We start from the raw sequence: 23,756 nt of genomic DNA on the forward strand, positions 1-23,756 counted from the left end.
GCGCAAGAAGTCCGAAGTAGAACTCAATCCCAGGACTGTGGAATCATGACCTGAGCCAAAGGCAGATGCTTAACCAACTAAGCCACCAGAGGTCCTGTAAGGAAATTTTTAACTAAGATTTAAAATAAAGTTATTTTTAAGCTGAAGGCAATAGAATGCGACAATTACTTGAATTCAAAGGAACAAAATCAATAAATTTCTAACTCACCAAATATTCAACTCTATCTACATTGGCCAACTCTATCTACACAAGGCACACACACTAGCCACACGTGGCTTCTGAGTATTTCAAATTAGCCAATGTGACACAGAAACTGAGTTTTAAACTTTGTTTAGTTTTAATGTAAAAACTGAAGTATTATAAAATATCCTTCCATTATTCACAATTGTACTCTTTTGGTAGGATGACATTAACCACTGCATGACCTAAGATATTTTTGTGGTACTGCAGCGAGCACGTCAGGCACATGTGTTTCTAGTAGCATGCATAAACACATCACTGTTCTACTCAGGGACAATAGGTTCATTCAGTTCAAGTGACTTTATCTTCCATGCACTGCTGATGAAACACTGTATCGTGTTTATTATGCAGACAGCAGGAGTTACAAGGATAGCTATGCATATCATAATTGGTAACGTGAAATGTCACTACGTATCTAGTTAAAAAATGAGCATGGACAAATTTTTAAATTTAAAGCAATGGAATACTATTGTTGCCAGATTTTTTTTTTTGGTCAAGTTAATGTGATAGCTTTATTCCCTTTGAGTTTGTATATTATCCTCAACTTCATTGCTAGAACTCCCTTACCAGCTCTGAAGCTAACAAAAGTTCATGAATACATTTCTAGTATAGAGCAGACATGCATTTAGCATGGCTTTGTTAGTGTCAGATACTTCTTCTCTCAGGTTTTGATTCTTCTTCTTCTTCTTTTTTTTACGGTTTTATTTATTTGACAGAGAGAATGAGAAAGAGAGGATGAAAGGGGAAAGGGTCAGAGGGAACAGCAGGCTCCCCCCTGAGCAGGGAGCCTGATTCAGGACTTGATCTCTGAACTCCAGGATCATGACCTGAGCTGAAGGAAGTCACTTAACAGAGCCACCTCTTCTTTTTCTTCCTTTTTTAAAAGATTTTATTTATTTATTTGACAGAGAGAGAGAGATAGCGAGAAAGGGATCACAACCAGGAGGAGTGGGAGAGGGAGAAGTAGGCTCCCTGCCAAGCAGGGAGCCCAAAACGGGGCTTGATCTCAGGACCCTGGGACCATGATCTGAGCTGAAGGGAGACACTTAATGACTGAGCCACCCAGGCGCCCCTCCTTCTTATTTTTTAAATCAAAGATTGATCCAGAATTGAGTGAAGATGCCAAAGGTAGAGCTATGACCAGAACTATAAATGAGAAATAACAACAACAACAATAAAGAACTGGTGGAGGGTATGTCAGAAACTTCATAATGAATGGCAACTGCAACTTGCTATCGCAGAGTAAAATGAAAAAAGTTTGTTTGCTGTACAAAGGAGGCATTTTCAGCAAATACACAGTAAATTTCATAAGCTGTTTCCTCTCAACCACCAAACCAAACCAAACCAAGCCAAACAAAAACAAAAAAATGAGAGAGGCAAACCAAGAAACAGACTCTTAATAAAGAGAACAAACTGATGGTTACCAGAGGAGAGTAGCGGGAACAGATGACACAGGTCATGGGAATGAAGGAGTGCACTGCTGTGCTAAGCATCATGGGTTGGATGTAAGTGCTGAATCACTAACTCTACACCTTGAAACTAGTATTACATCCTATGTTAACCAACTGAAATTTAAATAAAGACTAAAAAAAAAATCAGTGAAATTTGTGGCTGAAGCCAGAATTAACCTGAGCCAAAACTAAGATTCAGACACTCAACTGCCTGAGCCACTCAGGTGCTCCAAAAGAAAACCATTTTAGCGGCTCCTAAGTGGCTCAGTTGGTTAAAGGTCTGCCTTCAGCTCAAGTCATAATCTCAGGGTCCTGGGGTTGAGTCCTGCATAAGGCTTCCTGATCAGTGGGGAGTCTGCTTCTCCTTCTCCCTCTGCCCCCCATCCCTGCTCATGCTCTCTCTCTCTCAAATAAGTAAAATCTTAAAGAAAAAAAAGCAAGCCATTTTAGATAGAAATACAGTTAGAAGAAATATTCTAAGGAAAAGAGCAAAAAAGGTATTTTACAAAAAGTGAACAATCTTTAGCTAAATCATGAACATTGCCCAAGGAGGACTAAACCTTTCTAATAATATCAAAAACTGATTCAAAAGTAAAAAAATCTTAAATATTTTTCTTTAGTTTTAGTTGAGTTCTATGACACAAGATGTTGCCCAATTTAATACTTTGGGTATGTTCTGTCTCAAAGAATTTTCAAATACATGAAAAAGTATTTGTAGCCTCAAAACTATGAACCTCGGGGTGCCTGGGTGGCTCAGTGGGTTAAGCCTCTGCCTTCGGCTCAAGTCATGATCTTGGGGTCCTGGGATCGAGCCCCGAATCGGGCTCTCTGGTCAGCAGGGAACCTGCTTCCCCCTCTCTCTCTCTGCCTGCCTCTCTGCCTACTTGTGATCTCTCTCCCTCTCTGTCAAATAAATAAAATCTTTTTTTTTTTAAGATTTTATTTATTTATTTGGCAGACAGAGATCACAAGTAGACAGAGCAGCAGGCAGAGAAAGAGGGAGAAGCAGGCTCCCCACCGAGCAGAGAGCCAGATGCGGGGCTCAATCCCAGGACCCTGGGATCATGACCTGAGCCGAAGGCAGAGGCTTAACCCACTGAGCCACCCAGACACCCCTAAAATCTTAAAAAAAACAAAACAAAACCAAAAAACTATGAACCTTGTGATGTAGGTATTTTTTTAATCTTTTAAATCTGTCAAAGAAGAATTTCACCTGTATGTGAAAACTTCTATGGTGACAGTACTTCAGCTAGGTTGGGTTGACATCTGACTTACTGGGATTTTAAGACTGATGCTTCTTTTATTGCTTCATTGTACTGTATGTTACATATCGGAAACACTTACACTCAATTTTCTGAAGCTGGCTCTGTGAAAACTATCATGAATACAGTTGTTGAAATGCTTTAGTATATACTTGTAAATGCTACAATGATTCCCCAGTATGGAACTGTTGAAAGAAACAGAAGACAATGGATTTAATGATTCTGTGTTTTCTGCCAGTGTTCACTGATTGAGAGATAAAGGAGCCCTACAATTCACTGTATTGTCAACTCGAAATCCGATTTCCTTGCAATAAAAGAAAATGCTCCCCAAGTCAAGAAATAATTATTTCACGCAATGATCAAACATAAAAAAAAATTTTCTCACTGATACCCACACCACATATGATCAAGCTAAATTTAAAGCTCCAAGGAAGGGAAAAGAAGATCATATTTATGACCTAGTCAGACAAGTGTGAAAATTTTTGTTTCAACTTCATAATATAAGTCAACAATAATGAATTTTACATATTTTTAGAACATGACTCAACAAGTAGATTTAAGTTGAAATAGCATTATGTAAATTGACTGCAAAAGTTAAAAAGTTTGAAGAACACTTTGTTGATATTGTTAAATTTAAATTTTCTTTTCAATTTACTTAATACTTCTTTTGAATTTATGTTAATGTTAACAATATGGTTTTGACACAAGAGTTAGCAAATTTACTTAACTTGGGCATGGTTTTGAAAAGTCAAGTCAATTCTTCTAAAAATATGAACCAGTTTTGTCAATGTGCATGTGACTATTACGGGAAAATGATTTTTCATTTGGTTACTGAAAAAGTTGATGTGGGGATAATCTAAGTATGTAAATCTACTTTTCCAACCATAAATTTTCTTTTTTTTTTAAAGATTTTATTTATTTATTTGACAGAGAGAGATCACAAGTAGGCAGAGAGGCAGGCAGAGAGAGAGGAGGAAACAGGCTCCCTGCTGAGCAGAGAGCCCGATGCGGGACTCGATCCCAGGACCCTGAGATCACGACCTGAGCCGAAGGCAGTGGCTTAACCCACTGAGCCACCCAGGCGCCCCCCAACCATAAATTTTTATGAAATCTAACTAGAGGGAAAGGATTTCAGGTGAAAATTTAGTGTCTGAATTAAGATGTTCCAAAAATGTAAAATGCACATCAGATTTTGAAGACTCAGAATGAAAATATAATACATAAAATATCTCATGAATTGTTTTTTCTATTAATAATACATCAAACTGATTATTTTAGATTTCTCTGGTCAAATAAAATATATTATTAAAGTAAATTGCCCTTCTTTCTTGGCACTTAGTTTAAATGGCTATTAAAAAATTTAAAATTACACACGTGGCTAGCATTCTATTTCTGCTGGACAGCAACCTTTGCAATTGCTGCATTTCCTCATAAACTCATTTGGAAAGAAATCACAATAGAAGACTTACATATATACACAAGGGAGAAAAATTCACCAGAGGAAAAGAAAGCTTCTACCCTGGGTCAAAAGAAAAGCCACTTGGGGCTCTGAGAATACAGCCTCAGGGCCTTGATGAATTCCTGAAATGCCCTGAAGTAACAAGAGGAAGGGACTTGCTGTAAAGGGTCCAGTGGAAAACCCTACTGCAGTTCTGGAAAGCCCTGTGGGGGATGCCCAGTCATACAGCCCACAGGTCCTATTTGTACAGATTAGAACCATCTAAGCTCAACATGGGCAAGATATGGCCATGGGCAACAGAGTTGTCCTCCCAGAGCTGCCATTTTGTCCCACATTAAAATGAGAATATTATGTTTTTAACTCTCTGGAGCCCTTCACACCATACAAAATTATGAGAAAGGGACAAAACAACAAAGGGACCATCAATTCCCAGAACTACTACAATCCCTTGAGGGACACCTGAGACAATGAAGAAAGCTTACACGGATGATGATAAGCCCCAGCCACCATTCATAAGGTGCCATCACAACAATGTCACATACCATAGAAGGACACAGAGCTAGGTATGATCACCACCATCCACGTTTACAGATGGGTCACTTTTTTTTTTTTTTTTTTTAAGATGCTCAACATCACTCATCATCAGGGAAATGTGAATTATTATTATTTTTTAAAGATTTTATTTATTTGTTTGACACAGAGAGAGAATACAAGCAGGGGAAGCAGCAGGCAGAGTGAGAAGCAGACTCCCCACAGAGCAGGGAGCCCCATTCGGGACCTGATCCCAGTACCCTGAGATCATGACCTGAGCTGAAGGCAGATGCTTAACCAACTGAGCATCCAAGATCCAGATACCTACTCAGACCCAATCAAGATTCCAGCCATGTACTGACTCCACTTCATTATAGCTGCTAACTATGCAAATATGTAGAATGTTATAGATATGTATTTTTTACAGCTTCCTCTGTACTTATACTCATAAAAGCTTACACTTAGGGGCGCCTGGGTGGCCTAGTGGGTCGGGCCTTTGCCTTCGGCTCAGGTCATGGTCTCAGGGTTCTGGGATCGAATCCCATGTCAGGCTCTCTGCTCAGTGGGGAGTCTGCTTCCCCCTCTCTCTGCCTGCCTCTCTGCCTACTTGTGATCTTTCTCTTTGTCAGGTGAATGAATAAAATCTTTAAAAAAAAAAAAAGCTTATACTTTTTATACTAAAAGCTAAATTCTACCTTTATCTTCAGATTAAAAAAATCATAGTAGAAAAAAGATATGAATAAACCTTTTTAAAAATTTTCTAAACAAATAATCTGGATAAACAATCATGTCCCACTTTTACTCTTATTTCTGGTGAAACAATCTTTTGCATTCTAAATATGTGAATATGTACTAACAAGGGGCGCCTGGGTGGCTCAGTCAGTTAAGCATCTGCCTTCAGCTCAGGTCATGATCTCAGGATCCTGGGATTGAGCCCCGCACTGGGCTCTCTGCTCTGTGGGGAGTCTGCTTCTCCCTCTCCCTCTGCCCCTCCCCTGCTTGCACACGTACTCTCTCTCTCTCCCTGACCAATAAACAAAATCTTTTAAAATAATGTAATAATAAGACTTCACAAAGCTTTGCTCACCTTTAGGGGTAGTGGTGAATCATGAAAATCCATCACAGAGAGAAGTGGATACATACATTACTGGGGCCAGTGAGTATAAACAAAAAGGGGAAAATAATGCCATGAACACCCAACCTAGATGGAGCCCAGAGAGAAATGCAAGTGGGAAAAAGAGCATTTAAACTGAGTCATACCTTCCAGTGTCTTCTTCCCTAAGTGGTTTGTTTGGCTACACACACATGTTCATTGGCCATCATGGAAAGAATACTGGAAACCTGTTACAGCCGCAATTTTAAGGGCACTATCCAGTTTTTCCCTACTCAAATGAAAACAGTCATAGCAGTGACAGCCATAATAAGAGTAATAAAAGAGCCTATACTTATGTAGTATGAACTATGAGACAGACATGACTCAAAGCCAATATACAAATCAATTCAATTAATTCTTACAACAACCCTAAGGCAGTTGCTACTACTATCCTCGTTTTATTTACATAAAAGGAAACTAATGCACAGAGTCAAATACCTACTATTTACCATTGTGCTATATACTTTACATCGTCACCATATTTAATCCTTCCAGCCACCTTATGAGGTAGTTTCTAAGGCTCGGAGGGATGAGGAAATTTGTCCCAGCTAAGAAGAGGAAGACCTGGGATTAGAACCCAGGCTTCTCTGGAACTCTGAGATAAAAATAAAAAAAGAACCCAAGCTTCTGATCCTAGATCTTAATTACTGTATAATACTGCTCCCCTCCACCTTGCCATACCATTCTTGTGACACCTTGCCATAGCCGCACTGCTCAGAAATGGGCAGTGTAGCCAATAGTGTTATATCCTGCCCCGCTGTCCTTTCTGAGGGGACCCCTGGTTGCTGGGAGGTGGCTCCCAAGAGCTCATGCAAGCCTCTTCTCCAGGATCTAGGTGCTGCTCAGAAATGTGGGAGGAGCTACATTTTCCACTTCTCCCACAGCCAGTGGCTGCATGATACTAGAGCACAGGTCCTCTTGTCTCAATGCTGAGGTACCATTAACTCCTGACGCGTCAGGGCGTCAAGCTGAGGAGAGACTTCTGTTGAAACCACATCTTTGCTTGGCTTCTCCTCCTGCTATCTGGCCCCCGCTTGCTTCCAAGTGAGTTTCTCCCAGGAGCCTCCACCTCTTCCCCCGCCCCATCAATCACCCACACAAGAAACCTGGTTTCCCCTCTGCTTCTAGGGAGCCTCCTAGGAGACAGACAGGCTTTATCAAGCACAAAGAGCAAAGTTTAAAACTGCAATCAAAGTAGCACAGAGGATGCTCCAGAACTCATATTGCTGGCTGTTTAGATCAAAGTTATTTTTATCCTCTTAAAAAAAAAAAAAAAAACTGGGAGAAGGCGGGTAGGGCTATGGACATTGGGGAGGGTATGTGCTTTTGGGTAAATTGGAAGGGGTGGTGAACCATGAGAGACTATGGACTCTGAAAAACAATCTGAGGGGTTTGAAGTGGCGGAGGGGTGGGAGGTTGGGGTACCAGGTGGTGGGTATTATAGAGGGCATGGCTTGCATGGAGCACTGGGTGGGGTGAAAAAATAATGAATACTGTTTTTCTGAAAATAAATAAATTGGAAAAAAAAAACCACCTCACATTTTTGTTTAAGTGCTTCAGGATGAAAACGAAAAACATTTATGTATTGCATTGAAAGGATCTTAAAAACTTACTTCACTAAAGAAGCTTTGCGACACAGTTTGTCAGCCCCTCTGTAGTAATTCACCAACTGCATCAGCCCAGGCTCATGACCTATAAAGGAAAGAGGAGGTTCAAAAGGGAAAGAGGACAGGTGGGAAATGACCATGTCAGCACCAGCATGTAGGAGAGAGAACAGCTGTGTCATGCCCAGTTTTTCTTTCTTCCATTTCAGGACTGGTTGGTGGAAATGGAACTGTTCTGTTGCCCTGAACATGTACTCCCCTTCCACAGCACAGCCCTGGAAACCCTCCCCGGCCCCACAGTGGGCATTAAGGTAACAACATCCTAGCTCTGCCAAAGACAGCTGCTGCTTTTGTTTTCTCTCCTTAGGGTAGAAGGGCATTTTCCATTTCACCTCTCTTTGATCCCCACCACACCCCACTCTTGGCTTAACACAGAAGGATTTAATAATCTTTGTACAATACAACTGTAACAGTCATGCTCTGACACCCCACCCTTGCTTTTCTACAGCCATCAGGGCGGGCACTAGAACTATACTGTTGCTTTTCTCAAGCAGGTCTACCTCTGCGACCTTCTAGGAGAGCCACAAGAAGCGAACCAAGGTAGTGGAGAAGCCAGGTCTATAAAATCAGAAGCCCTGAGAATCTTCTTCTGAGTATCCTCCACAGAGAAACTCATCTTTAGTAAATCTTATTGGATTGTCCCCTCCTCTATAAAATAGAGCAGAAAGGATACAAACAAACACAAAGGCCTCCATTTTTGTTTAAAATCCTAACAAAATGCATTGAATTTCCAGCAACAACAAAAAAAGTAAAACCAAACAAAGGGAGAGTAGAAGATGCCAGAGGTAAGAAGAATACATCTGAGAACAGCATACAATTTAAATTAAAAGACTTAGGCACTAACTAGCTCTCACTGTCTCCCTGGGGCAGATGAACCTGGCTTATACCTCAGCTGTCTACTTTCTCATCTCCATGGTACCAACCTTGCTGAGACTTTACCTGGCTCTATAAGCCACCTCCTTGGGTTTCACACTTTAAGCAAAAACTAAATATCCCTAACAGTGAAGACATAACCAGATGGCTGAAGGACGCTGTTTTCTTTTCCATAAAAAACAAATATTTATCCTCTGTCGACTCTGTGGTAGTTGTTTAGGATTTGGGCCCTGTGAGTTCCTTCCTCCCTACTCCTGAGCACCATAGCAATGCCAACCACGTCCCTGCTTTGGCCCCGGCAGAGACTTTCCACAGAGGAAAGTCAGTCGGTCAGGCAGGGAAATGCAAGAGCAAGAAGGAAATATATGTTCTCAAGTGTCAGTAGTTCTTCTTTCAGGTAAGGTATTCTCTTTGCTAAGGGCTTCCTGGAGAGACAGGTAAACCAAAGGGAATCTGCAGGCACATTCCCTGTGGTCCCAAATTTCTGGGGGTTGAAATTAGCCCCTCCATGGAGTCCCCCTCATACATACATCTTACATTTCTAGAACAATAAAAAGTTGTCCACGGTACCACTCCAAAGGAAAAATGTCCATTAGGCTATGCTAAACACCCTTCATTCCTGAAATCACTACAACTGTACAAGCCACCCCCCACCCAAAGGCTCTATGGAAGTTCACCAGTGGCCAGCTTTCAATCTGCCCATTCAACCTCTCCACCTCTGACCACACCTATTTCTAAAAACTGTATCCTCTGCTGGACATCGAACACGGCTCTCTCTGGGCTGCCCTCCAAGGCAGAGATGACTTTGCCTCGTTACTGATTGGTCCCCACTCCAGGAGAATTTTGGCAAGGAACATGGATGGCTACTGTGGGAGAGGCTGCATCTCCGGGATGACTGCGCAGTGAAGAGAAGCCACAAGACCATTCAGGTCAATGGGATGTAAGTTGAAGTGATCTGCACAACTTCTGGATTACGTCATCTAGAAAGGAGCTGCTGGTCCTCCCCTCCTCTCCGGTCCCCGGCCCCTCCCTACACGCGAGGATGCGGATATGGATGTAGATATGATGCCAAGCCAGCATCAACCATGTGAGTTACTCCCGAAGGTTACTCCCTCGGGATGAGCAGGTCAGAGAAGTAGGACGCAGGGGGAAGCCCGCGTCCTGTAAAATCTGCATTCAACACACAGCTGTGGAAACACTATGGAAAGGCCGAAGCCAGACAGCCTCCGGCCCTTCCCTGGCTTGGCTCATCTCTGCAGCTCCTGCTTTTGGAATCCAGAGGTCTTTTCCAAATCCCCGGTTCACCTGAGCCTTCAGGGAGCTGAGTCCTCAGGGTTTTCCACACATAAGGATCCCTCCCGCGCCAGCATCAGGCAGGGTGGAATCCTGAGTGCAGAAAATTCGCAAGAGGACTCGAGCCCGAGGTCGTGCGGCTGCTCGGCGGGGCCTGGCTCCGCCCCAGCTCAGCCCCGTGCGATTTGGGGGCGTCTGGCCGGGGCAGTGCGGAGCGCGCGGCCGACGCCCGCCGGGTTGCAGGGACCTGCCATTGTCCGGCAGCGGCGGCGGAATCCGATTTACGGGACGAGAAGGCGTGCAAAGCGGAGGGTTTAGACCTTTACGGATCCATTTTCTCTCCGCCCGAGGAACGACGGAGAGGAAGATTGATGACCTTAAGACAAAAGCGCGGGTGCTAACGGGTCGTGGGAGGAGCGGGAGGGCGGGCACGGGGAAGGGCTCACCCAGTCTCCCGAAGGGCAGCCGGTTCCTCTCGCCCAGCATCAGGTTGAACCTGGGGTTGTCGCGCCTCAGCCTCTTCCAGTGGCCGGTGGCGAGCAGCAGCCGCGAGACCTCGGCGTAGACGCTGCTGTTCTCGTCGCGCACCACGAAGGTGTACATGGCGAAGGGCCGTGCCCCCGGGCCGCCCGGGCGCCGCCGCAGGGACCAGCCGGCCGAGGTGGCGGCTCAGCGCGGAACCCGCCCGGGCGCCCGTCGCCGCGCCGGCTCCCTGAGCCAGTAGGGTCCCAGTGGCGCCGCGCCCCGGCGCCCGCGCGTCAGCCCGGAGGCCGCGCCCCCTCCCCCTCCTTCACCTCCCGGCGCGGCCCCGCCTCCGCCCCGTGATGCCGCGCGGCCGCCCCCGCCCGGCCCGGGCTGGGTTGTGGGGGGCTCTTCGCTGTGGCTCCGCAGCGCGTCCTGGGCCCTGGCGGGGGTCCCCGGTGGCTGGAGGGCGGCCGGGACGAACGCAGCTTTGACGCAGCGTTAGCAGTGTGCGACCGAGGGAGACTGGGCGCGTCCCCGTGAGTCCCGGGTCCCAGTCAGGGGCGGTGCCGGCGGAGGATCCCCACCCCCCCGCTTCTGCGCGGCACGCTGCGGCTCTTCCACCCACGCTGTTCCAAAGGGACGATTTGTGGATAAAAATGAAACGTTCCAAAGCACAGTCCCACGTCCGCGGAATGGAAATGGACAAGGCAATTCTAAAATTTACGCAGAAATGCGAAGGTCGAAGAATAACAAAAGCAATCTTGAAGAAGAAAGTTGGAAGACTTAACACTACCAGAAATCAAGACCTATAAAAGTTATAGTATTCAAATACAAAGCTACAGTAATTAAGAAAGTATGGTTTGGGCACAGGAGAGACAAGTAGACCAAAGGAAAGATATCTATCAATTGATATAGTCACTTGGTTCATAACAAAGGTGACGTTGCAGATCAGTGGGGAAAAGGACGGACTTTTCAATAAATGAAGTTGGCTCAGTAGATGGACATTTGGAAAACAAAAGTTATTTTGACCTCTATCACACACAAAATCAGTTGCAGATTCATTGTGAGCTGATGCATCCAAATATGAAAGTAAAGCAATAAGACTTTTAACAGAAAACACGAGAGAAAATCTTTATGATCTTACACTAGGTGAAGATCTTAAAGAGGGCACAAAAGTCTTCAGGAATAGAGGAAAAAACTGGTAAATTAGTAACCTAAAAAATAAGAACTCTTATTTATCAAAAGACACCATCCAGAGAAGGAAAAAGAAAGCCACAGAATGGGATATGATGTCTGATGTGTGTGTGTGTGTGTGTGTGTGTGTGTGCACATACATATCTGACAGAGGACCCATATTTAGGACACATGAAGAATTATAAATGAATAATTCAAAAAATTGACAAGCCAATTAACAAAAGAAGTGAGCTGGATATTTTAAGGGACAATCCAATAGGTAAGCTCTCAGCACAAGAGAAGATTGGGAGAAGAGTCATAGGAAGACACTAAATAAGGAATATGTTGAGCCAAAAAGCAAGGCCACATCTAATAGTTGCAGGACAGGAGTACAAATGGAAACCATATGTCTAAATGTCTACCGTATGCCTAAATATTTTAAAGTTATAAACCATGCCCATAAGCTGCTAGATAAAGTGTCTGTCTCCCGCCTTGCAAATATATAATGATATATGAGTATTCATAGACATTCAATGCCAGAAACTGGAAATACTGGAGGAGATGGCCCTGGCCTCTACCCCTGGCTGGCCCCTGTTTCTTCCCTTCCTTGACTCCATCCTGCAGCATGAGGGGTCATGCATATGTGCACGGGGACACTACAGCCAGGAAATTCAAGCTCCATCTGCTCACCCGGCACTTCCCACAAACAGCTGCAGTTCGGTCACTGCCCAGAGCTAGGGGTGTGCACACCAGCAATGTCATTGTGTGTGGGAGAATAGACCCTGGGAAGACGCTAGAGCAGGCTCAGGAAAAAGAGCTGGGCTATTTGGATGGTGAATTCTGGTTCTCAGGTACCCAGCATAGTCTAAAAGGGGGGCGGGCATATCCCTTTGCCCTCCCAAACATCTTATCCATAAGGAAGGACATGGCTGGAGTGGGTCAGACTGGGAGCCTCTAAAGCAAGGCTCTTTCTTACACGGGGCTAAGGGTCATACTTCTCAGAAACAAGCTTCAGAATCCTGTACTACCCTTTCCCCTATGTCTGCTCTTTGTGTCCTATACTTGGACACGAAAACAACTCAAAATTCTTTTTCTCCCATCATCTCTAATGCTACCACAAGCACTTCATGCTTTGGGTTTCGCACCTGTCTTCTAGCTGCTCTTCTTACTTTAGCCCCTTTACCTCTCCAGTCTTCCCTGAACATCATTACCAAATTAATCTTCCTAAAACACAGCATTCCTCACATCTACCCATGTATCAAAGATTGCAATGGCTCATTGAAGCCAGCATCCTCGGTTTCAAAGTCATAGCCTTTTATTTAGTCTTTCCATTGTAACTTTCTTGCCACATTTACCACACTACTTCAGCCAGAGTCTTTGAAGTGCCGTGATTATCATCAAGGTCAAACGGAAGTGTGTTAGATGGAGTTTTAATGTTGAGTGTGTATTAACCCTTCCAAAACTGATGAACCATGTACCAGATGGATCATAAAGTCCCTATTAATCAAAACCTTTAATTAGCTAGCATTTTCTGTCTCACAATTGTGCTGAATAAAATAAGACTGGCCATTTCTTTGGACCAAGGTCTTGGTTGCTCATATCACGTGGGGGGTAAGACTGTGTTCCCCTTCCACAGAGCCTTTTGACACCCCTCTCTGAAGAAGATGCCACTCACATGCTTCTACCCCCAGAAAACCTGCATTTAACAAGTCCTCGTTGCAGACCATGTTCAAGGCATAGAGGACACAAGACGAAGTCCCTGTCCTCACAGAGCTCTGTTCCTGAGGAAGCTTACATTTTTCTGGATGCTACCTAGAGAAATTTAACTGGAGGAACAAATATCCCTACAGTTTCTGCTGCTACTGGAATTCTGGGTTGGAGTGACAGTTGTGAGGACAGGAATACCTTCCAGAGACACTCACATCTGAACATGTAGGATGAAGCTGCTCAAGTCCATATGGAACCTGAGTCATTTTCTCCCCTATTTCCTGTTCTTCTGAGATGCAATAACTCCCACACAAAGATGAAGGAAAGTAGAAAAAATAGAAAAATAATTCAGTGAGTGGCACTCGAAGGACACTGTGAAATCTAGAGTTAAAAGGTGTCGGCGACTGCAAGGTGATGCCCAGGCCTCCTATCCAGAGACCAGCAATGGAGCCCATACTCTCTTTCTCTCTGGGCCATGTTGCTACAGCGTGGTGCATGCTGAGAGTTTGCACACAGGATAACAGGCCTGGGAATGACCAACTTAATTAGATATTGGTGGTATTTTTTTTTTTTAAGGTGTTAATTACTTGAGAGAGAGGGAACACAGGCCGGCACATGGGTTGGCGGGGGCGGGGCAGAGGGAAAGGGGAAAGCAGACTCCCCACTGGTCAGGGAGCGCTGAGATCAGGATACAACCTGAAGGAAGATGCTTAACTGACTGAGCCACCTGGGTGCCCGGGTGACATCTTTTCAAATGAATAAAAATATTGATAAGTATAAGATCGTTTTCTGCATCCCATAAATAACTAGTGGTGCTAAGGAGACAGGAATAGAAGAGGCATTTGAGAGGGGAGAATCATCAGGGAAAATTTCTTAGAAGAAACCAGTTTTGAAGCCAGTCTAGAACGGAAGGAAACTTAGTCCCATCTGTATTGGCCAAAGGAAAGGCTGAAGGCCACATCTTCCTCTATCCCCTTTATCCTTAAGGCTCATCTGGCTTTGGGTATCCTGAAGGATACATCAACAATTTAACATCAAGGTTTTACATAACTCCTGAGATTCTCTTCCCCTCAGATATTTCTGGGAGGCTGCTTCTCGGGTCAAGCCTCAGCAAGCCTGCTCTGGGGCTCACCAGCCCGCAGGGCTCCTCAGGGTGAATTCTACCCTTCTCTGGGCCGTGCTGCCTGGTGTTCTCCCAAAGCTGGAAGGGCCACATGAGTGTCCCCAGTGTCTCTACTGAAAGGGGAAGACTGCCTCTTCATAGAGCTCCCAGTCTTAGAGTAGAGCGAAGGAGTGACTCTTCTACTGTCTTCTCAGTGATCCTTCTGAAATTCTCATTTCAGCTCCAAGCCTCCACTCCAAAAACCAGCCCCCCGCTCCTTGAGGCAGATCGCCTCCCAGCCTGTCTGTACTACTGGTTGCAGCCTACCCTGCTCCATCTTGGGTAGATTCCTAAGAAGTGAATTGCTGCATCCTATGGTATATTTGTGTCTAATTTTTTAGGACACTACCAAACCTTTTGCCAAAGTGGGTCTAGCATTTTACATTCCCACCAGCAATGCACAAGGGTCTTAATTTATCTGCATCCTTGATAATACTTGGTATTGTCTTTTAAATTTTTATTTATTGTAAAAAATATTTTATTTACTTATTTATTTAGTTAGTTAGTTACTTACCTAGAGAACAAATGAGCAGGGGGAGGGGCAGAGAGGGAGGGAGAGAATCTCACGCAGACTCCCCGCTGAGCAGGAAGCCTGGCTCCAGGCTCAATGGCATGATCCTGAGGTCATGACCTGAGCTGAAACTATGAGTAGGTCACTGAACTGACTGAGCCACCCAGGTGCCCCAAGAATTCTTTATATACTTTGGGTACAAGCCTCTTATCATATATATGATCGGTAAATATTTTTCCCAGTTTGTGGCTTATCTTTTCATTTTTAATGATATCTTTTGTAGTGCAAATTTTAAAATTTCAATGAATTCTAATTTACTGATTTTTTTCCTTTTTATGGATTGAAAGCTATAAATTTCCCACTATAGCCTTAGCTATCTCCGATATATTTTGATCTGTTGTGCTTTCATGGTCATATGATTCAAAAAATTTTCTAAGTTCCCTTGTGATTTCTTCTTTGATCTATAGGCTATTTATTAATGTGTTGTTCAATTTTTAAATATTCAAGGACTGCCCAAATTTCTTTCTGTTGTTGATTTTTTTTAAAGACTTTATTTATTTATTTGACAGAGAGAGAGAGATCACAAGCAGGGGGAGCAGCAGGCAGAGGGAGAGGAAGAAGCAGGCTTCCCGCCCAGCAGGGAGCCCAGTGCGGGGCTCCATACCAGGCCCCTGGGATCATGACCCAAGACGAATGCATACGCTTAACCAACTGAGCCACCCAGGTGCCCCTCTGTTGCTGATTTCTAATTTAAGTCTACAGTGGTCAGAGAATATACTTTACATAATTCTAATCCTTTTTATTTATTGAGTCTTTTATAGCATAGAATGTGTTCTATCTTGGAACTATTCCATGAGTGCTTGAAAAGAATGTGTCTTCTCCAGTCATTGTGTGGAGTGTTCTGTATATGTTAATTAGGGTGCCTTGGTTGAGAGTACTGTTAAAGTTTTGCTAATTTTAACTAGCTGTTCTATTAATTATTTAAAATTGGATTTTGTATTTTTTTATTAATTTTTTTATTTTTTATAAACATATATTTTTATCCCCAGGGGTACAGGTCTGTGAATCGCCAGGTTTACACACTTCACAGCACTCACCAAAGCACATACCCTCCCCAGGGTCCATAACCCCACCCTCCTTCTCCCAAACCCCCTCCCCCCAGCAACCCTCAGTTTGTTTTGTGAGATTAAGAGTCACTTATGGTTTGTCTCCCTCCTAATCCCATCTTGTTTCATTGATTCTTCTCCTACCCACTTAAGCCCCCATGTTGCATCACCACTTCCTCATATCAGGGAGATCATATGATAGTTGTCTTTCTCTGCTTGACTTATTTCGCTGAGCATGATACGCTCTAGTTCCATCCATGTTGTCGCAAATGGCAAGATTTCATTTCTTTTGATGGCTGCATAGTATTCCATTGTGTATATATACCACATCTTCTTGATCCATTCATCTGTTGATGGACATCTAGGTTCTTTCCATAGTTTGGCTATTGTGGACATTACTGCTATAAACATTCGGGTGCACGTGCCCCTTTGGATCACTATGTTTGAATCTTTAGGGTAAATACCCAGTAGTGCAATTGCTGGGTCATAGGGCAGCAATCAGACAACAAAAGGAAATAAAAGGCATCCAAATCGGCAAAGAAGAAGTCAAACTATCACTCTTCACAGATGATATGATACTATATGTGGAAAACCCAAAAGACTCCACTCCAAAACTGCTAGAACTTGTACAGGAATTCAGTAAAGTGTCAGGATATAAAATCAATGCACAGAAATCAGTTGCATTTCTCTACACCAACAACAAGACAGAAGAAAGAGAAATTAAGGAGTCAATCCCATTTACAATTGCACCCCAAACCATAAGATACCTAGGAATAAACCTAACCAAAGAGGCTAAGAATCTATACTCAGAAAACTATAAAGTACTCATGAAAGAAATTGAGGAATACACAAAGAAATGGAAAAATGTTCCATGCACCTGGATTGGAAGAATAAATATTGTTAAAATGTCTATGCTACCTAAAGCAATCTACACATTCAATGCAATTCCTATCAAAGTACCATCCATCTTTTTCAAAGAAATGGATTTTGTATTTTTTAAGTAAACTCTACCCCTATTGTGGGGCTTGAACTCATACCCCAAGATTAAGAGTTGCATGTTCTACTGACTGAGCCATCCAGGAACCCCAAAACTGGGTTTTGAAATCTACAACTATACATGTATATTTCTCCTTTTAATTCTTTTGGTTTTATTTTCATGTATTTTGTAAGGTCCACTTACACTTACAGTTGTTATATTTTATGACATAGATATAAGGGCCTGGTTGGCCAGAGGGAGTCATTTTGTGTTTATGCAGTAAACTTAGATTGACCCTTTGCAGTAAACTTAGATGGACCCTGCCCCTCCCAGAGGAACTTATTTTTTGCAAAGCCTAGATACAAGGGCGGGTCAGGCCAGGTGAAGACATCCAATCAGTGGGGCGCGCATATATCTACTAGGGTAAGTTGAAATTCAATTGGCCACTCGTGTATTACCTAGCAGTTTTTTCTGTGTGTGGCAGACCTAGCATGACTGTGCAGTTTTCTCCGTGTATTGCAATCTCATTGGCCACCTGTGTATAGCCCGGCTAAACTACCTCTATAAAAGTATGTCTGAGGCTGGAAGGGGTCGCCTCTTTGCAAGAGACAGCCCTGACCGGTCAGTTTCATTCTTGATGCTTGGCGGGAAATAAAGCTTTGCTTGACCTTTGCTTTGTATCAGTCTCGCTCCTTTGATTACGGACCCTAACAATAGAGACACTTTTTTATCATTTGAAATGTCTCTTTTTGTCTAACAATATTTTTGTCTTAAAGACTACTTTAAGACAGTAACAGAGGTATGTATATTCAAATTTTTTAAAGGCTGCTAACAAAATGGGTGGCTTAAAACAGCAGAAACTGATTCTCTCACAGTTCTGAAGCTAGAAGTCTGAAATTAAAGTATCATCAGGCCATGCTTTCTCTCAAGGCTCTAGGAAGGAATCCTTCCCTGTCTCATCCTAGCATCTGGTAATCGTTAGCAGTCCCTGGTGCTCTCAGCTTATCTCTCTCCAATTTCTGCCTCCACCATCCCATGGCATTCTGTCTGTCTCTCTGTCCTAATTTCTCTCCTCTTCTAAGGACATCAGTCATTGAATTAGGACCTACTCTAATCTAGGATGACCTTATCTTAACTTGATTACATTTTTCAAAGACCTTGTTTTTAAATAAAGATGCTTTTGTAGGTTCTGGGTAGAGATGAATTTTGGAAGGACACTGTTCAAACCAGTAAAGCACTTACTCTCTTTTGGTTCCTGTCTGCGAGGGATAGCTTAAACCCATCACTTTACTTCCCACCCATTTGTGTTTTTGAATCAAGTCTGTGTCTCTTGTAGATAGAATTGGGTCTTGCCTTTTTTTTTTTTTAAGGTTTATTTATTTATTTCAGAGAGAGAGAGAGAGCACAAGTGAGAGTGGCAGAGAGAGAGGGAGAGAGACTCTCAAGCTGATTCCCCTCTGAGCGTGGAGCCCAAGGTGGGGCTGGATCTCACAACCCTGAGGTGATGACCTGAGCTGAAATCAAGAGTCAGTTACTTAATTGACTGATCCATCAGGGGCCCCTGGATGTTGCTTTTTTATGCTGTCAGTCTCTGTGTTTAGATCAGGGTATGTAGAGAATTCAGATTTAATATAATTATTGATATTAGCTATACATTTGTCATTTTTCTATTTGTTTTCTATCTTCTCCTTGATTGCCTTCTTTTATGTAAAATAAATGTTTTTAGTATGCTATTTTATTTTACTTTTTAAATTAAGCTCTCTACCCAACGTAAGGCTTGAACTCATGACCGTGAGTAGACATGTTCCTCTGTCTGAGCTAGTCAGGTGCCCCTAGTGTGCAATTTTAATTAATTTTTGGTTAACATTACTGTTTTTAAAAATATCTTATTTGGGGGGGAGTGCCTGGGTGGCTCAGTCAGTTAAGTGTCCAACTCTTGGTTCTGGCTCAGGTCTTGATCTCAGGGTTGTGAGATCAAGCCCCATGTCAGGCTCTTACTCTCTACACTCAAGGTGGGGCTTGAACCTACAACTCCAAGATCAAGAGTTACATGCTCCACCACCTGAGCTAGCCAGGTGCCCCTTTTATTGTTTTTTCAGTTATCTTCTTGGTGTTTGCAATTGGGATTATAATGTGCATGTTAACTTTGAAAAAAAATCTGCTGCAAGTTAATACTATTTTAATTCTGGTAAAATAATGAAAATTTGCTTTAATGTAATTCTATTCTTTCTCTCTCCTCCTTCATGCTCTCTTTCTTGTAAATCCAACAATACAGTGTTATAGTTATTTTACATAATCTTATATTTTTAAATCTGTTAAGAGAAAAGAGAAAAATGTGTGTATGGTTTTAATAATAACTTATGTAAGTAACTTTATAGGACTTCTTCATTGCTTTCTGTTGGTTTGAGTTAACATCCAGTGCCATTGCCCTATACGCTGCAGGATAGTTTGACTTGTGATAAACATAGACTCTCCTGCCTCGGGGAAATCGCTTTCAATGGTAGTGATCCTGGGTGTCATCATTCACCGCTCCAAACTGAGGGAATCCCTTTCAATGGCAAGAGAGAACCTACTGGTTCTTCTGGACCTCCCTCTCTAGCTGAACCCCTTGTTGATGACTTAGATGGAATCAGCCCCAGACTGGAATGCCAAAGAGCTCCACAATGTCCAGCAAATGCTCATGCATAACCACTCTTCAGATTGTTTTTTTGCCTTTGATCAGCTTCCAGAGTGCTGAAATGGTTGTTTTAGGGCCATTCTGTCCATCTTTGGAGTTGCTTCTGGGGAAGAGGATTTGACCGTCTCCTCACTCAGATGTTACCAGAAGCCCTGCCTCAGTCGCCATCCTTCCCAGCACTGTTGTCATTAATTCCTTGAACCAAATTCCCTCTATTTTAAATACCTAAAGTGGTTTCTGCTTTCCTGACCAGACACAACTCAAAACAGTAATTTCTAGGAACTTACTAAAAGTCCAATAATTTGAATAGGAAATCATTCTCAGAAACTTGGTACTATTCATATGCCCCAGTCTTCAGTTTCTTTATTCATAAAGTGAACTTAATAATACTCACCTAATTAAATTATTCTATGGAATAAGTGAACTGATATGTGGAAAACACCTGGGATACAATACAAATTAATATAAATTAAAGTCTATTTTTCCTCTAGTTTAAGCCCCAATTCCTTTTTTGTTCCAAGAAATAGCCAGAATATTCCCTCAGCAAATTCTTGTGAAAATACACACGAAGGAACTAGAAAGAAGCCAAGATAATTCAACTGCTCAGTGATTCATCATCTGCCTTTTATTAGCACTAGTGCCAAATTTCCTTTTTGTTGCCCACAACAAAACTGTCCAAAGACTCATAGTTGAGTTTTATTTTTATGACTGGATTGACTAAAACAAGTTAGCTTTTTTCTCATACTTGAACCTCGTTCTTATTCTTGTGGATAAGCAGGACTTTTAATACTGCAGAAACAGCAGACCCTCTATAGCTGCATGCATAAATTATGATGTTTGCTTCTTAGCAATCCTGCCTGTGACGTCAGTGGCAGAGTCAGCTAACAGTTGCTGGGCAATGCCACAGTCTTGAACTGTAGTGTGGCTGTAAATAGATTCCTGTTGCTGAATTTAAAAAAAAAAAAAAAGACTCAAACTGGGTTTCTTACATTTAGAGTGAATTCAGGGGTCTTCTCTTTGGCTTAGAGAGTGGAAAGTATCTTCTCATCAAGGTAAGCAAAAATGTCCATGTTTTTCTCCCTTGTTGGCTCCCTATGCATGGCTACACTCTTGTAATTATTGATCAAAAACATTTCAGTACTGGAATTTGTCCATTTGCCCACACGATGCTTGAAATTTCTAAATACTATCCTCAAGTTGTCATTCAGCCTTGTATACTGCCAGGGAAAGGAAGTTTATTTACCTCCAAGTAATAGGACTCGTAGGGTCTTTGAGAATTTTTATTTGAGATGTCCATTCAATCTAAGTGAGAACTTTCTCTTGCCATATGACTTTCATGCCTTGTTCTAAGAAGCTCCAAAGAACAAAAGTCAGGCAAAATTTCTTTCTTTGAGGGATCCCTGGGTGGCTTAATCAGTTGGGTGTCTGTCTTTGGCTTGGGTTGTGATCCCAAGGTCCTGGGATTGAGTCCTGAGTTGGGCACTTTGCTCAGTGGGGAGGCTGCTTCTCCCTCTGCCTGCAACTCCCTCTGCTTGTGCTCTCTTTCTCAAATAAGTAAATAAAAATCTTTAAAAATTTTCTTTCTTCTACCGTATGTAGTTCTCCAAATAATGAAGACCTCAGTCATGTCTTCTTAATCAGATTAACCACTGCTTAAACTGGTCTTTTTGTCATACAGTTTGCATGAGTGACTCTGTTTTCCTTCCTGTTTGCTCTGAACCTGTCTCAGGTGTCCTTCTTTTACCTTTTTTAGCATGTTGCTACTAAGCTACAATATATTCTATACTTGTAGGGTCCTGAAAATTACCTCCACTTAGCCCTTTAATACCTTGTAGATTTCTTTCCCACTGTAGAGGTAAAATTAGATGAACATCAAGTCGGAGAAATATATATACATGTCAGTCAGCATGGGCTCAGATCACGTCATTCATACTTCTGTTCACAGACTGGAAGAGATGGAATCTTTCCTCTTGGAAGACATTGGCTCCATGATACAGAACAGGGCCATTGAGAGAATCATCTCCCCAATGACTGTCCAACTTTGCCATCTGATCATTTCGATGGAGAGGAAAGATATGGAAAATGAAGTATTCGCCTCTTTGGAGAAGATGGCAGAGGAATTGGCTCAAGCTAGTGAAGACTTTGTGCAAGTTGCCAAAAGGTAATAATTTCAAAGAACTCCAGCCTTTTCCCCTGACAGGACTGCCAAAGAAGAGGAGTGTTAACTAGAGCCTGTTATAGTCTCCTTAAATGCTTTGGAAAGAAGTCAGTTGGGAAAATAAATCAGTATAACATAAAGAAAACCTAGTTAATATATTGTTACTTATTAGTTGGGGTACACTTTTTTAAAAAAAATTATTTATTTGAGAGAGAGAAGGGAGGGACAGAGGAAGAGGGAGAGAGAGAACCTCAGCATGGAGCCTGATGCGGGGCTTGATCACATGACCCTGAGGTCATGACCTGAGCCAAAACCAAGAGTCAGACACTTAACTGACTGAGCCACCCAGGCATTCTGGGGGATACTTTCAATATACAGTCATTTCAGGATTAGTTCCGTTTTGCACTAAGAAGCCATTGTATGTTCCATCAAGAGGTTTCTTGATTCTTTCTTTTTTACAGGTTATTCTGTATGGTAGAGATAAGAATTTTCAGAGTTGTCTAAACAGGATTTTCATTATCTATTGTTTATTATCTGCCTGATTATTAGCAAAACTGCATGCAAATTATTTCCATATTAAATTTAGTTCCAGGGTCCACATAAAAAGAGCCAGCTGTAACAGCAAAACTAAACTCTATAAATGAAACAGAGGTAAATATTGCAACAAAAGATTTACATTTCACTGTCCCAATCAACATACGCACAGCAGCTAGACTGCCTGTGTTTGAATGCCAGCCCCAACCTCTTGCTGCTTGTCTAGCCGTGGTTAACGTCTGAAATCTCTGGGTGCCTCATCTGGGTAGGTAGAGGGAAAAACCAAATCTCCCTCACAGAACCGTCATCAGTGTATGAGAGTGGACTGCCCAAGTCACTGAGCACAGTTCCCAACATATGGTGGCTGATGACCAATTGCTTCATATAGATCTTTACAATAAAAAGAGGCATCATAAATATCTCTCTCTCTCTTTTAAGATTTTATTTATTTATTTAAAAGAGAGAAAGAGTGGGTAAGAGAGGGAGACAAAGGGAGAGAATCCCAAGCAGGCTCCCAGGCATGGGGATGGACGCCACAACCCTGAGATCATGATCTGAGCAGAAACCAAGGGTCGGTCACTTATCCGACTAAGCCACTCGGGTGTCCCAGTATTCTTCTCCCTCATCCAGTAAGTATTTATTCACCACGTGGGAAGGGGTCAGGTCCTATCCTAAGTGCTGAAATGAGTAAGTGAATAGGACGTTCACAGTTCCTGCCTTCAGGAGCAGGGGAGCAAACAGAAAAGAAAAACATACAAACACATAACTAGGGGCGCCTGGGTAGCTCAGTCAGTTAAGCGTCTGCCTTCGGCTCAGGTCATGATCCTGAGGTCCTGGGATCAGGCCCTGCATCGGGCTTCCAGCTTGGCGAGAAGCCTGCTTCTCCCTCTCCCCCCCATCCCCCCGCTTGTGTTCCCTCTCTTGTTGTCTCTCTCTCTGTCTCGCTCTTTCTCTCTCTGTCAAATAAATAAATAAAATCTTTTACTTTACTTTTTTTCTTTGAAAGATTTTATTTATTTATTTGACAGAGATCACAAGTAGTCAGAGAGAAGGAAGCAGGCTCCCTGCTGAGCAGAGAGCCCAGTGCAGGGCTCGATCCCAGGACCCTGGGATCATGACCTGAGCTGAAGGCAGAGGCTTTAACCCACTGAGCCACCCAGGCACCCCAAATAAAATCTTTTTTAAAAAGCACATAACTACATCAAGAAGGAAAGAACAAATACATAAATAGAAAAATGGGAAAAAGATATTTCACTGAAGAAGAAATTAAAATGAATATTTTAAATGAAAAATATATTCAATCTTAGACTCAGTAATTCTATTTATTTATTTATTTATTTATTTTGAGAGAAAGAGAGAG

General features: G+C 42.6%; 1 protein-coding gene across 2 annotated transcripts in view; it reads right to left on the reverse strand.

The window, feature by feature from the left end:
* TTL (tubulin tyrosine ligase) overlaps positions 1 to 10,580 on the reverse strand; it is a 34,346-nt gene extending 23,766 nt beyond the window's left edge. For both annotated transcript variants that reach the window (XM_044261613.1, XM_044261614.1), the window contains exons 1-2: positions 10,374 to 10,580; positions 7,711 to 7,789 (exon numbers count right to left, since the gene is read on the reverse strand). In XM_044261613.1, coding sequence (XP_044117548.1) covers positions 7,711 to 7,789; positions 10,374 to 10,530 — 236 coding nt within the window. In that variant the 5' untranslated portion in view covers positions 10,531 to 10,580. The remainder of the gene's footprint in view (positions 1 to 7,710; positions 7,790 to 10,373) is intronic.
* Between the last annotated feature and the right edge of the window lie 13,176 nt (positions 10,581 to 23,756).

The sequence above is a fragment of the Neovison vison genome, chromosome 8, assembly GCF_020171115.1.
Source record: "Neovison vison isolate M4711 chromosome 8, ASM_NN_V1, whole genome shotgun sequence".
Lineage (NCBI taxonomy): Eukaryota > Metazoa > Chordata > Mammalia > Carnivora > Mustelidae > Neogale > Neogale vison.